The 12,221-nt window shown below is 40.0% G+C and overlaps 1 protein-coding gene across 22 annotated transcripts in view; it reads right to left on the minus strand.

Annotated features, from left to right (window-relative positions):
• The window catches only part of CXXC5 (CXXC finger protein 5), a 117,930-nt gene that overhangs the window by 26,111 nt on the left and 79,598 nt on the right, over positions 1 to 12,221 (minus strand). For all 22 annotated transcript variants that reach the window (XR_011558648.1, XR_011558647.1, XR_011558650.1 and 19 more), the window contains exons 2-3: positions 8,256 to 8,377; positions 4,448 to 5,413 (exon numbers count right to left, since the gene is read on the minus strand). Coding sequence is in view for 11 of the 22 variants with exons in the window: in XM_070746943.1 (XP_070603044.1) it covers positions 4,448 to 5,227 (780 nt within the window). In the remaining 11 variants the exon portion in view is untranslated. The remainder of the gene's footprint in view (positions 1 to 4,447; positions 5,414 to 8,255; positions 8,378 to 12,221) is intronic.

Genomic DNA, 12,221 nt, shown 5'->3' on the forward strand with positions numbered 1-12,221 from the left:
CCTATCTCCATTTAATGGCATTTCAATCATCTACATTTTAACATACAGTGATCCCTCGATTATCGCGAGGGTTCCGTTCCAAGACCCTTCGCGATAATCGATTTTTCGCGATGTAGGGTTGCGGAAGTAAAAACACCATCTGCGCATGCGCGCCCTTTTTCCATGGCCGCACATGCGCAGATGGTGGAGTTTGCGTGGGCGGCGGGGAAACCCGGATCTTCGTCTGCTCGCTGCTGCTGCGGCCGCCCAGCAGCTGATCTGCTCGGCGGCAGCAGCGAGGAGCCGAATCGGGCTTTCCCCTTTGCGTGGGTGACGGGGAAACCCGGATCTTCGTCTGCTTGCTGCTGCTGCAGCCGCCCAGCAGCTGATCTGCTCGGTGGCAGCAGCGAGGAGCCGAATCGGGCTTTCCCCTTTGCGTGGGCGGCGGGGAAACCCCGATCTTCGTCTGCTCGCTGCTGCTGCAGCAGCAGCGAGCAGACAAAGATCGGGGTTTCCCCGCCGCCCACACAAAGGGGAAAGCCCGGCTCCTCGCTGATGCCCCCGCTCGCCCGCCCGCCGCCCGCCAGCAAGAGGGGGAGAGATAGAGAAAGAGAGAGAAGGAAAGAAAGAGATGAGAGAGGGAGGAAGAGAGTGTGAGAGAGGAAGAAGCAAGATAAAGAGAGAGAGAAAGAAAGATGAGAAAGGAAGGAAGAGAGTGACGTCATCGGGTGGGAAAAATAGCGATATAGCGTTTCGCGAAGATCGAGATCGCGAAAATCGAGGGATCACTGTACTATCAAATTGCTTCCATTCAACCAAGCAAGAAACTGAAGGACCAAACTTCAAAGGACACCAAATTCTAGTAAGTAGATTTATTATTAATTAATAACCTCCAGAGCAAAAGAATTCCAGAAAACTGCTATCCTTTCTGTACAGCCAAATAAACCCAGAGTTTAAATTTTGGCACCTCTCCACATAATAGACTAGAATGTACACCTCTCCACACAATAGACTAGAATGTACAGACTTTTCAGATGCAATCTGACAATTCTGTAAATCAGTAATCAGCAATGACCCAAATAATAAATCAAACCTGCATTATTTATATGCAACAGATTTAACAAAACTGCATGTCACCTGAGAATACTGATGTTCAATTCCTTTATGGAAAAGTAGCATCAATTGGTGAAATTTAGTTAAAAAAAACAATCAATTGGGGAGGAGGGGGTTGCTTTTGTTTTCTTTCTCCATTCAAAATTGGCATAATCCAAGCTCCAAATTGCATCTGACATTTTTTTTCTTGCAGAAAGTGCACCATCATGGCTTTGATGCATACATTCTAATTTGCTTTCTTGAAACAACTCATTTGAATCAAGTTCAACTCCTGCTGAATTGCTGATCATATCCATGATTTTTTTTTCTTAATAACATGGATGTGATTTGCCATTGTCTTACCTTTTTGCAACCATGCTGAAGAAGCCCCAATGTTATTGCCTATCAAAATGGATTTATGTACATTTTCAAGTAAAATGTGAGTAAACAGTTTAATTAAGGCCACTCCATAAATTTTAATAAATTTATCTTTTAAGTCACTAATGCAGCTTGAGAAATGAACACATTTTATATACACATTTTTCTTTGCTTGCAGATTAGCAAATTAAATCTAAACATTACTGGGTTTTTTTCACATGCTGGAATTATTTATGTCTTTATTTTGCTATGCTTATATCTCAATTATAGTCCTAATCCTTATTGCCTAATCTTTATTATTTCATTTGAGAGCTCACATTTATTGTATTTAAGCATCCATTCTTTCAAATTACAATGATTTGGAGCTCTATGCTAAGTCAAACATCAATGAGTTTTACTAAATCAAATTCTATTGACAAGAAAAGTTTAATAAAGGTTCTGGGCGTGGACTTTCAAGATTGTCAACTATTGGGCAAAGTTCAGACAAATAAACATCTGAGAGAAAATTCATACCATCCCAAGAGTTTGATGAAATAAAATGAAAGAATGAATGTAACCTTTATAACAAGTTAACTTCCTAGGAACAGAATCGTTTCCAAAGTGTTTAGGAAGTATCCTGAGACTTAAGAACTATAATGGAGTATTCTAAAATATAGACATATGTGCTAATTTTACTTCCTTGTGTTTCCAAGTTATAAAAATCTTGTATAGCTGGGTAAATCAAGACCTTGAAGAAATGGGACCTTTGGGACCTTGAAGAAATGTAATCCAAAGCAGTACTGGGCTAAGTAAAGAGTACTATGCCACAATACGACCAAGGGAGAGAGGGAGGAAGGGAAGCAAGGAAGAAAAGTGGCCTAGCTCTGATTATTTGAGAACTCCCGTATTGTGCTATATCAAGCTTCATTTGTTTGAAACTATTATGGATTAATGGATGATCACATCTTGAAAAGAGGCATGCATATTAACAACTTCCTCACAAGCAGTACAAGGTGATAAATTTTGCATCACTTAATAACTTCCATGAAGAGGGCAAATACCCTACATCTTCACTTCTAGCTCAAAGCATGAATACACTAGTTCAGTGATGGTGAACCTATGGCACGGGTGCCACATGTGGTACATGGAGCCATATCTGCTGGCACGTAAGCCATTGCCCTAGCTCAGCTCCAACGGGCATGTGTGTGCCGGCCAGCTGATTTTTGCCTCGCACAGGTTTTTTGGCTTCCAGAGAGGGGGGACAGGTTTTTTGGCTTCCAGCGAGCCTCTGCAGGGATGGGGGAGGGCGATTGTACCCTCCTTTAATTCCAGGGAAGCCTTTGGAGCCTGGGGAGAGTGAAAAACGAGCCTACTGGGCCCACCAGAAGTTGGGAAAAAGGCCTCCAGAGGGCCTCCGAGGGGCATGGGAAGCCTTCCCCAGGCATTGAATTATGGGTATGGGCACTCACACATGCACAATATTGCACATACATGCTCTTTCAGCCTAAGCTGCAAACTCTAAATGCAAATAGAGATATTCTTCAACTTAAAATAATTTGTTTAGTGACAATGGCACTGAAAAAAAGTGATTTATGACTGTTTTTTCGCACTTACAACCGTTAACAGCATCACAATGACCACATGACCAAAATTTGGATGCTTGGCAACCGACCCATATTTATGACAGTTTCCTGGGGTCATGTGATTATATTTACTGACCTTCTGACAAACAAAATCAATGGGGAAGCCAAATTCACCTAACTTTGCTGTTGACATAACAACTGTAATGATTCCTTTAACAATTCTGGCAAGAAAGGTAAAGTGAGCAAAATACACTTAACCGTCTTACTTAGCAACATAAATTTTGGGCTCAATTGTTGTTGTATGTCAAGGGCTACCTCCAGGTGTAGAAATAATAAGTTATACCTATACCCATGATGGCGAACCCATGGAATGCATGCTACAAGGGACATATAGAGCCATATCGGTGGGCATGTGAGCTCGGGTACGGCATGCATGTACATGCTGGCCAGCTGATTCTCGGGCCTTCTGGGAGTCAGGAAACAGGCTGTTTTCAGCCTCCAGAAAAGATGGGGAAGGCCCGTTTTTGCTCTCCCGAAGCTCCAGAGTCTTTTTATGAGCCTCAGAAGGGTGAAAACGGTGTTCCCCATCCCCCAGAGGTCCTCCAGGGGCCGGAAACCTTCCGCTTCCCAACTTGAAAGGGAAGAGGAAAAAAACGGGCCTTCTGATTCAATTGGAAGTTGGCAAATGAGCCATTTTCTGCCTCGAAGGGGTGAGGAAGGCCAATTTAGCCCACCTTAGGCTCCTAGAAAGGCTCCTAAGCCTGGGGAGAGTGAAAAACATGCGTGCCATCATGTACCGGGAGCAGGAACCATGTGCGAATGTGTGGGGAGGCATGTGGAATTATAGGTGTGGGTACACACGCGCTCCACCTTTTGGCACACAAACCAAAAAAGGTTCACCATCATTGACATATACCCTCTTCTATCTTTGGCCCTTCTTCTAATATAAGCCTAGCTTACACCATTGCTGAAATATTTAAATCAAAGTAACATATGTAAAAATATTGTGAACACTCTAAAGCACAATTGTATTAAACAAGAAATGTACCTTGGGGAGACAGACTAGATCCTCTTTCTTTAACGTACAGGAATTTCTCCCACTTATTATTTTTCCTTGGGAAAAATACTCAGCAATCTGAACCTATGCATGCAGTCTGGGATGGAGGAGTCCGTGACCAGCACATCAGCTGCTTGCTACAAGGATATAGCTCATTGTATCTCATGAAGGAAACTAATGCAAAACACCCTCTCCTTTAAATATTATTATTAACTGTGTGTGTGTATTATTTGTGAAAAGCCTGGGCTATATAAAATATAAAGGTATAAATCGTTAATGAATTCAAATTTCTGATATTTCCACATCCAGTCCTCATAATTTGATTCCACCAAGGACAGTTGAGAGGGAATTATTAAGCTGTGTCAGCAAAGGCAATTACCTCCAGTGCAGCAGAAGGCTTCTTTTTAAGTTCTTCACATTTTCGGAATTTGCAAATCTGATGTCCAGTTTTACGGTTCCTACAACTGCTGCACTGCTCACAGTTTATTCGTCTTCTGCAAGGAGGACACATGCCGCATCGTTTCCGTTTCTTTTTCCCTGAATTGATGGCAGATGCCAATTCATTCTGCATTGGGTACTCTGCTAAGCCAGCCATATGGAGTGCACTTTCTGCCAAAAACACACCAGCAGGGGTCATAATGAAAAGGCCAGGGTTGATGGGGAAAGCCCCCAGGTAAGGAAAATCAGATGGGTTGTTCATTGTTTCAGCGGTCGAGACAGCTTCCATGTCTGAGATGCCCGTCCCATGGTCATTAGGCAGGGGGATGTGCTCCTGGACTACTCTTTTGAGCAACTCTGTAGACTGAGCAAATTGTTGCAAGATGTTCTGTCCTTCCAAAGAAATATCCGATTTGCTCAACATTTCAGAGATGGTTTTGTGCTTTGAGGTAGAATTGCTTTTTTCCACGATTGCCTCACTGCTGTTGGCCATAGGGACACATTTCTCTGAATGTTCACTTAATGAGCTGCTGCTACCAAAAGCCGAGTAATGGGACAGTGGTCGAGACTTCTTAAGACTTTTGTTCAAAGGTTCACTAATTATCCCACTTTTGTTCCTTCTTTCCAAATTGATTGAGGGCTGAGAATCACCAGAATTGTTACTTTTTTCCAACAAGCCTGGCTTGATACCAGCATCTTGATGGGCATCAGGATCAGACATTTTTCTTTCTCTTTTTTTAAACAAAAGAACCAGACAAAGCAACCAGCTCACTTACTGTAGAAAATAATCAATCACAATAGTAAGAGCAGTAATCACACAAAAAAATGGAAGGAGCAAGATCTGTCCTCAGTGTAATTTCACAGTCATTACAACATCTCCTGCAGGTTTCATATATCACACGTAGCTCTGAAAATAAAGGGGGGGGGAGGAAGAGAGGAGAGACGTTAGCAAACTGCTCAAAGTTAGTAACTGCTAAAACTAATAGCTTCTGTATTAGTGTTCACTTAAAATTTCCCTTATAATAAAGTCAGGATGTATCACATAGTCAGAACAGATATTTTCATGTGATTTGTATCATTAATCTAGATCTTACAGACCTTCATAGAACGACTTACCCTCTGATCTGACACTACTATAGGTAGCAGACTGCAACAGCAAAATACGTGAGAAACAAGAAACTAATTCAATTCTTTATTTGCAAACTTCTTAGCTCTCTATCTTCCTTCCCTTCCTTTAAGGGTACTCAGATCAATTCTCCTACAAGCGTTGTCCTTGATGTGACCAAGCAGGATAGTTATGAATCAGCCATTTCATATTAATTTGGGAAGAAGCCAGCTTCTATTACTAAAAACAAATTCTAAATTGGGAAACAAGTGCTGAATTAAACTGCAATTATTAATTTTCTATTTATTATTGCCCATTTATTTCTACAATGATAAATAATTTTTATACCTGAGTAGAAAAGAATCTGTGTGCAAGTCCAATTCCAGCATTTTTACATAGGTCTGGGAAAAAACTCTTGCCTGAGTTAATTGAACAAGTACGCTTACTGCTTTAGACATATTGTTCTATGGTAAGAGATATGAGATATCTTGTTTATTCAAGAAAAACAAAACTGGAATGAAAATGTATAGTTGGCAAGAATGTAATCTTAAGGTACAGTACTGAAAGAATATGCCAGCATGAATGAAAGCTCAATATGTGCAAAAGTTCCTAACAACATAGATATTCTGTACTTCCAAATATAAAGGCTTTAAGGCTGCAGTATTGAATCTATGAAAAAGAAAATATGCAATAATATTTCAGTATTTCATAATGTCCAGTTGATATCTTTGCATAAGAAATCAGACTTGCTGTTAAGATTTTCATTCACATGAAAGGCAGCAATGAGTTTGCAAGGAGGATGCAAGACAACAGATAATTTTTCAAAAGCTATAACGGGAAAAATAATTCAGCAAAGGTTAAAGTAAAAAGGCCAACTAACCAGTGAAGACTTCAATACATCTTAGATCTCATTCTGAGATAGTCAGCTTTATTTCTATTATATGCAAATAATTCATATGATGAAACCATAAATAGAAACTATGCAAAAAGTCTCTTGAAACGTAATTTATCTTTCTAGCTACTTGACAAATTGGTATTCCAATCTGAAGTGGTAACTGAGATAATGCAATTTCAAAGGAGATCTTATAGCCAAAGCACAATGGCAGATTCTCACTGTCAACCACAGTAACACAGAGAAGAGAAATTTTCACTTTCTTTAACTGTGACAGTCACATTGTGAAAAGGAATAGTCACAAATCCAAATTGAAAATAGAGATGTCAGTTTTCCAATAAATTTTCTTACTCATATTAGTGTATCATCATCATATTCATAGCATTGTATGCACTGGTAGTTGAGATACATTTTTTTTTAAATGGATAAAAAATTAAATCTAGCCTATAGAACAAGCAAAAATGAAAAGATATGCTATGTGGAAAAATATTTTTCCTCAAACTATGGAAACTATATTGAGAAGTAAAAATTAAAACAACTTTTGAAACTGCCAAGCTTAAGTTGAAATATTTTGATCCTTAAAAAATGGCAAAACACAACAAATATATATTGTCAGAATTGTTTCTTCATAAAGAATCTTTCTTTCAATGAACGTGTTTATCCCCTTTTTTCTCATCTGCAGAAAGTGTGCATGACAGGAGCAGAATCTGTTCCTGATATCTTTGAAAGGAAATGTTTCTGCAAGTAAGCTTCAAATTTCAGATTGAGATTACCAATTTGCTCTACATTTCGCCTAGCCAACAGATTTTCCTTATGATATGTTGTTGAACTTCAGAGAAGCAGTACAAAGTACTTTCTCCTTCTGCCAGGTTATATGTGATATAAACAATGTTTCTGCTACTAGTTTTCTAGCATATGCAAAAATCTCAAAAGGCAATTATAATAAATGGCAAACTTAAAATTATGGCTTGGCTAGTCCATCTTGTCAGACATGAAATCTCAAAAACCAGGATAACACCACCACCTTCTCTCTTTCTACCAAGATTTGTTTAATCTTCATTGGTACTTCATTAGAGAGAGAAAAGTATAGAATATCTAAGAACCAATACTCATAAATCTCACAATGTATGAGCCAAAGTTATTTTGGCTTCCATTTCATAATCCAAATTGTACAAATGTGACTAACAAAGAGGGCCATATGTGCATACGCAGGTGGCCATAGCACACGGGTGGCGGTGGTTGTGTGTGCATTGTTATGGATTATAATGCAGGGAGGACTATTAGGCTCAAAATGGAGCATGGGTGTGTGTGTGGTCCCCCGTGGCCCATTTGTGCTCCCAAGAAGCTGCAGGGCAGCTTACTAGGCCCAAAATGGGGCATGGGGAAGCAGTCATGTGCACATATACGGTGGGTGAGACACACAGGAGTTATATGGGTTGTAAGTGCAGGAAAGCCTACTAGGCCCAAAATGGGCATGTGGGTGTGGCCCCTGTGGTCAGTTTTTGCTCCCAGGAGGCTGAAGGGAGGCCTACTGGGCCCGAATCGGGGCTCAGTGGGAGCAGGGGGATTGTGTAGCACACATATGCAACAACAAAAAGGTTAGCATCACTGTCCCTGATGTACTGAATACATCTAAATCAAATGGTTTTATTAAAAAAAACCAGCTGTAAAAACATAACACTTAGTTCAGTAGAGGCAACCAAACACAACATCAGTGATTGAATTGTATAATTAATGGGAGCAATGATCTACCTTAGTATTTGAACCTGAAATGTAAACAGCAGCAGAAAGGTGTGTGGCCTGTTCTTCTATTTATCTCAGCACATTAAATGATATTTCATATGAAATCCATCCACAAATCTTCCGATTCCTCCCTGGATAATAAAACATGGAAAAAATTATTATGCATCAATCATTTTATGGAAACATGTGCTTCTTATCTACAGTACACAATTCCCAAATAGTTTATCAGCTATAGAATTGTTAATTTTAGGCACAACATATATGTTATCTTTCATTAATAATTTGTTAAACATTATGGTGATGTCTTGTTGTAATAATTTCTTATTCGTCGATTATAATAATGTTACAAATTGTATATAAGATGCTGTCTTATCAGTATTATAATCCAAATACTGGCACATTAGTCCTTTCCAGTAGCAATTTAGATAAAGTATGAAACCAAAAGAGACATTCATTTTTGGGTCGTGTTGTATGAGTAGGAGGTAAAGAAGGAAAAGGCATGGAAGCAATGATAGTAATTCAATAAGCAAACAGTAAGTTAACAAGTTCCCTGTGTATCTCATCCAAAGCATTTTACCCACTAAAAATGGCTATAATTTAGAGCTACAATGATGAACCTTTTCGGCATCGAGTGCCCAAACTTCAGCACCAAATGCCGAAATGCGCGTGAGGCGCAGCACTGGAAACCCAAAAGCCAGGTGGCTGGTGCGCACATATGCGCCAGATTTCGGGCATTCCAGGGTGCACAAACACCAGTTGGTTGATGCGCACGTGCACACCAGAAACCGAAAGGGCAGGTAGCTATGGTACGTGTGCCCACAGAGAGGACTATGCGTGCTATCAATGGCACGCCTGCCATAAATTCGCCATCACAGATTAGGAGCTTTTCAACAGATTGACCCCAGCAATCAGAAGGTGGTGGAAATGAATTTTTTCTGATTAATGAAAAATTCTAGGCATCAAAGCCAGAAACTTCGAAGAGCAATTAAATGTGCATATAGTAAAAATATGTATCTTTAGAGTTCACCAGCAGGTGGCAGCAATTTGAAAATCTTGCCTGGGCCTAAAAATTAACCGAGACTAAACATGGTTAGTACTAGATGAGAGACTAGGGGAATATCACACCTGCAAAATACATTGGTAAGTTGGAAAACATCCTAGAAGGTGGCAATGGCATACCACTTCCATACTGTGGCTAAAAAAATATGACAGGTTGAATGTAGAGCTCATACTTTTTGCACATGTTGCCAATATTCCTGTTTTTCTGGGGAGTTTCTAAATTGTGTTTGTTTAAACACAAACAAAATACCGGTAAATAATGTATTGTATCCCATCTTTATTACACATAGCTCAAAGGACGAACATATCCAACCTACCTTCCTCCTCCTATTTCTCCCACAACAACAACCGTATAACAACTGTAAGGTGATTTAGGCTGAGAGAGAGAATGCTCCAAAATCACCCAGCCAACTTTCACTGCTAAAGCTAAAAAAAAGTTTGCAGGTTCCAATCTGGATCAATCACTAGGACCAGAGGTTTTTGTTTTGCTCTAGCATGAATCAAAAAACTCCGAAGACTAAACCTCTGGTCTTGATGACTGACCCAAATTGGATCCTGCAACATTAAAATGGGACACGTATATTTGCCTTTATTTGTAATAAAAAGTCTTCAGATAGGGGAGGCATACAAATCTAATAATTATTATTATTATTGTTGTTGTTGTTGTACTATACTGGAATAGAGATAAGGGGAAAAAATTGAAGAAGTTCAAAACCTCTAAATGCTTTATTTTAGAATAATAATTTCAGATCTTAGGCCTCATACACTGCTTTATTCCTCACAAAGGCCTTCGATTACTTGTAATATATGTACACACCGATTCTCTACATCGGGGTTGTCAAACTCAAGGCCCTGGGTGCTTACATCTGGCAGGTGAGGCTGCCCTAGAAACAGCAAAGGATTAGCCCGTAATGCCTCTGCCAGCGAAAATAGAGCTACATTTTCACTGATAGAGGGTAGAAGGAGGCCATTGCAGTCAAAAAAAGGAGCTTGTAGTGCCACGGGTGACCCTCCCATGCTCCATTTTCTCTGGCAGAGGGTTGTAGGAGGCTGTTACAGCGAAAACTGAGCTCGATAGCCCCTTTTTGCTGGCAGAGCACTCAGGACAACACAACCCGAGTGATGACAAGCTGGGCAAGCCCACCCAGGGCACCCTCACCCCAGCCCCCCGAGGTCAAACACAACTCTGATGTGGCCCTCAATGCAATTGAATTTGACACTCCTCCTCTACATCACGAAATAATATTTGAAAGATTTCTCAACCCAAACAAACCTTCAGTCTCAGAAACAGGAAGGAGAGTTAACATGAGTTCAGAAAATGAGACTGAATAAAATCTGAAGGCAATCTATTGTTCCTAGCTATCTTCAGCATTTCTAAATATTATATCTTAAACCAAATTTATAAATTCAAGAGATTCCAGATATTTATAGTTACATTATACAGTGATACCTTGTCTTACAAACCCCTCGTAATAGAAACTTTTCAAGATACAAACCAGGGGTTTAAGATTTTTTTGCCTCTTCTTCCAAGCTATTTTAACCTTACAAACCCAAGCCGCCACCACTGGGATGCCCCACCTCCAGACTTCTGTTGCCAGCGAAGCGCCCATTTTTGCGCTGCTGGGATTCCCCTGAGACTTCCCTCCGTGGGAAACACCATCTCCGGACTTCCGTGTTTTTGCAATGCTGCAGGGGAATCCCAGCAGTGCAAAAATGGATGCTTCGCTGGCAACGGAAGTCTGGAGGTGGGGTTTCCCACGGAGGGGAGCCTCAGGAGAATCCCAGCAGTGCAAAAATGGGTACTTCGGCTGGCAAAAGGGGTGAGTTTTGGGCTTGCACGCATTAACTGCTTTTCCATTGATTCCTATGGGAAACATTGTTTCGTCTTACAAACTTTTCACCTTACAAACTTCGTCCCAGAACCAATTAAGTTCGTAAGACGAGGTATCACTGTATATTACTTGCAAGGCATTTCACAGGATTATTGATGCTCGAAAGTGAGATGATAATAATAATAATCATTCTTAAAAACAGATACGTATGCTAATGGTTCCACTCAATATAATCAGCTTCATGCAAGAGGCCACCTAAAGCGGCTCAAAGACATTATCTTGCTGCTCTCAGATTTGCATACATAACCACGAATGGGATGTGAAAGAGAATAAATTCAGAGCTAGGCTGAAAAAAGATGTTCAGTTGGTTAATACTAAATAACTCATTATACCCAATCCTAGTTCCATCCTGATTAAGTTATGGTTATTAACTAGCAGACCATACTCTAAATCTGTCTGATTTCAGCCTGGTGTCTATCCTTTATTCTCTTTCCAGGCTCTAGCCTATCCTTCCAATCTAAGGTAAAATACCTTTGAAACCAAAAGTTAATTATTGACCATTCTGAATGACAATTTTAGAGGCAGCAGCTGCTACTTCAGAAGAAAGCAAAGAACTGCACCAGGCCAAAGAGACTACTTAGAACACGGATGAAACTCGCAGCATCACATTGCCATCATGTGATGTTTTATGACTTTTTCCCTTTGCAGAGCTGGCCCATAGATTAACAGTTTGACACCCCTGACTTAGAAGGATCCACATAGGCAGCTCTCAGTAGAGTTCCAGCTGAATCTAAGTAAGTTATTGGACAGTTCTTCCTCAGCAGTTCAAATAATCATTACTTGAATAGCTTAACCAAAGGTGGGGAAAAGAAAAAAATAAGTGGCAAGCCATTTACTAGATTCTGATGTAATTTGCTATATATACTAGTTCAGCACCTTGAAATCAACTTGCATTATTTAAAATGAAACATTTGGGAATAGTGAATCACTATGGAAAAGACACATTTTGTTTAAAGGAGAAAAGCAGCAACTGAGTTTGCTGTATTAATTGCTGTATACACACATAATATGTAACAGGAAAAAA

The sequence above is a fragment of the Erythrolamprus reginae genome, chromosome 3, assembly GCF_031021105.1.
Source record: "Erythrolamprus reginae isolate rEryReg1 chromosome 3, rEryReg1.hap1, whole genome shotgun sequence".
Classification (NCBI taxonomy): domain Eukaryota; kingdom Metazoa; phylum Chordata; class Lepidosauria; order Squamata; family Dipsadidae; genus Erythrolamprus; species Erythrolamprus reginae.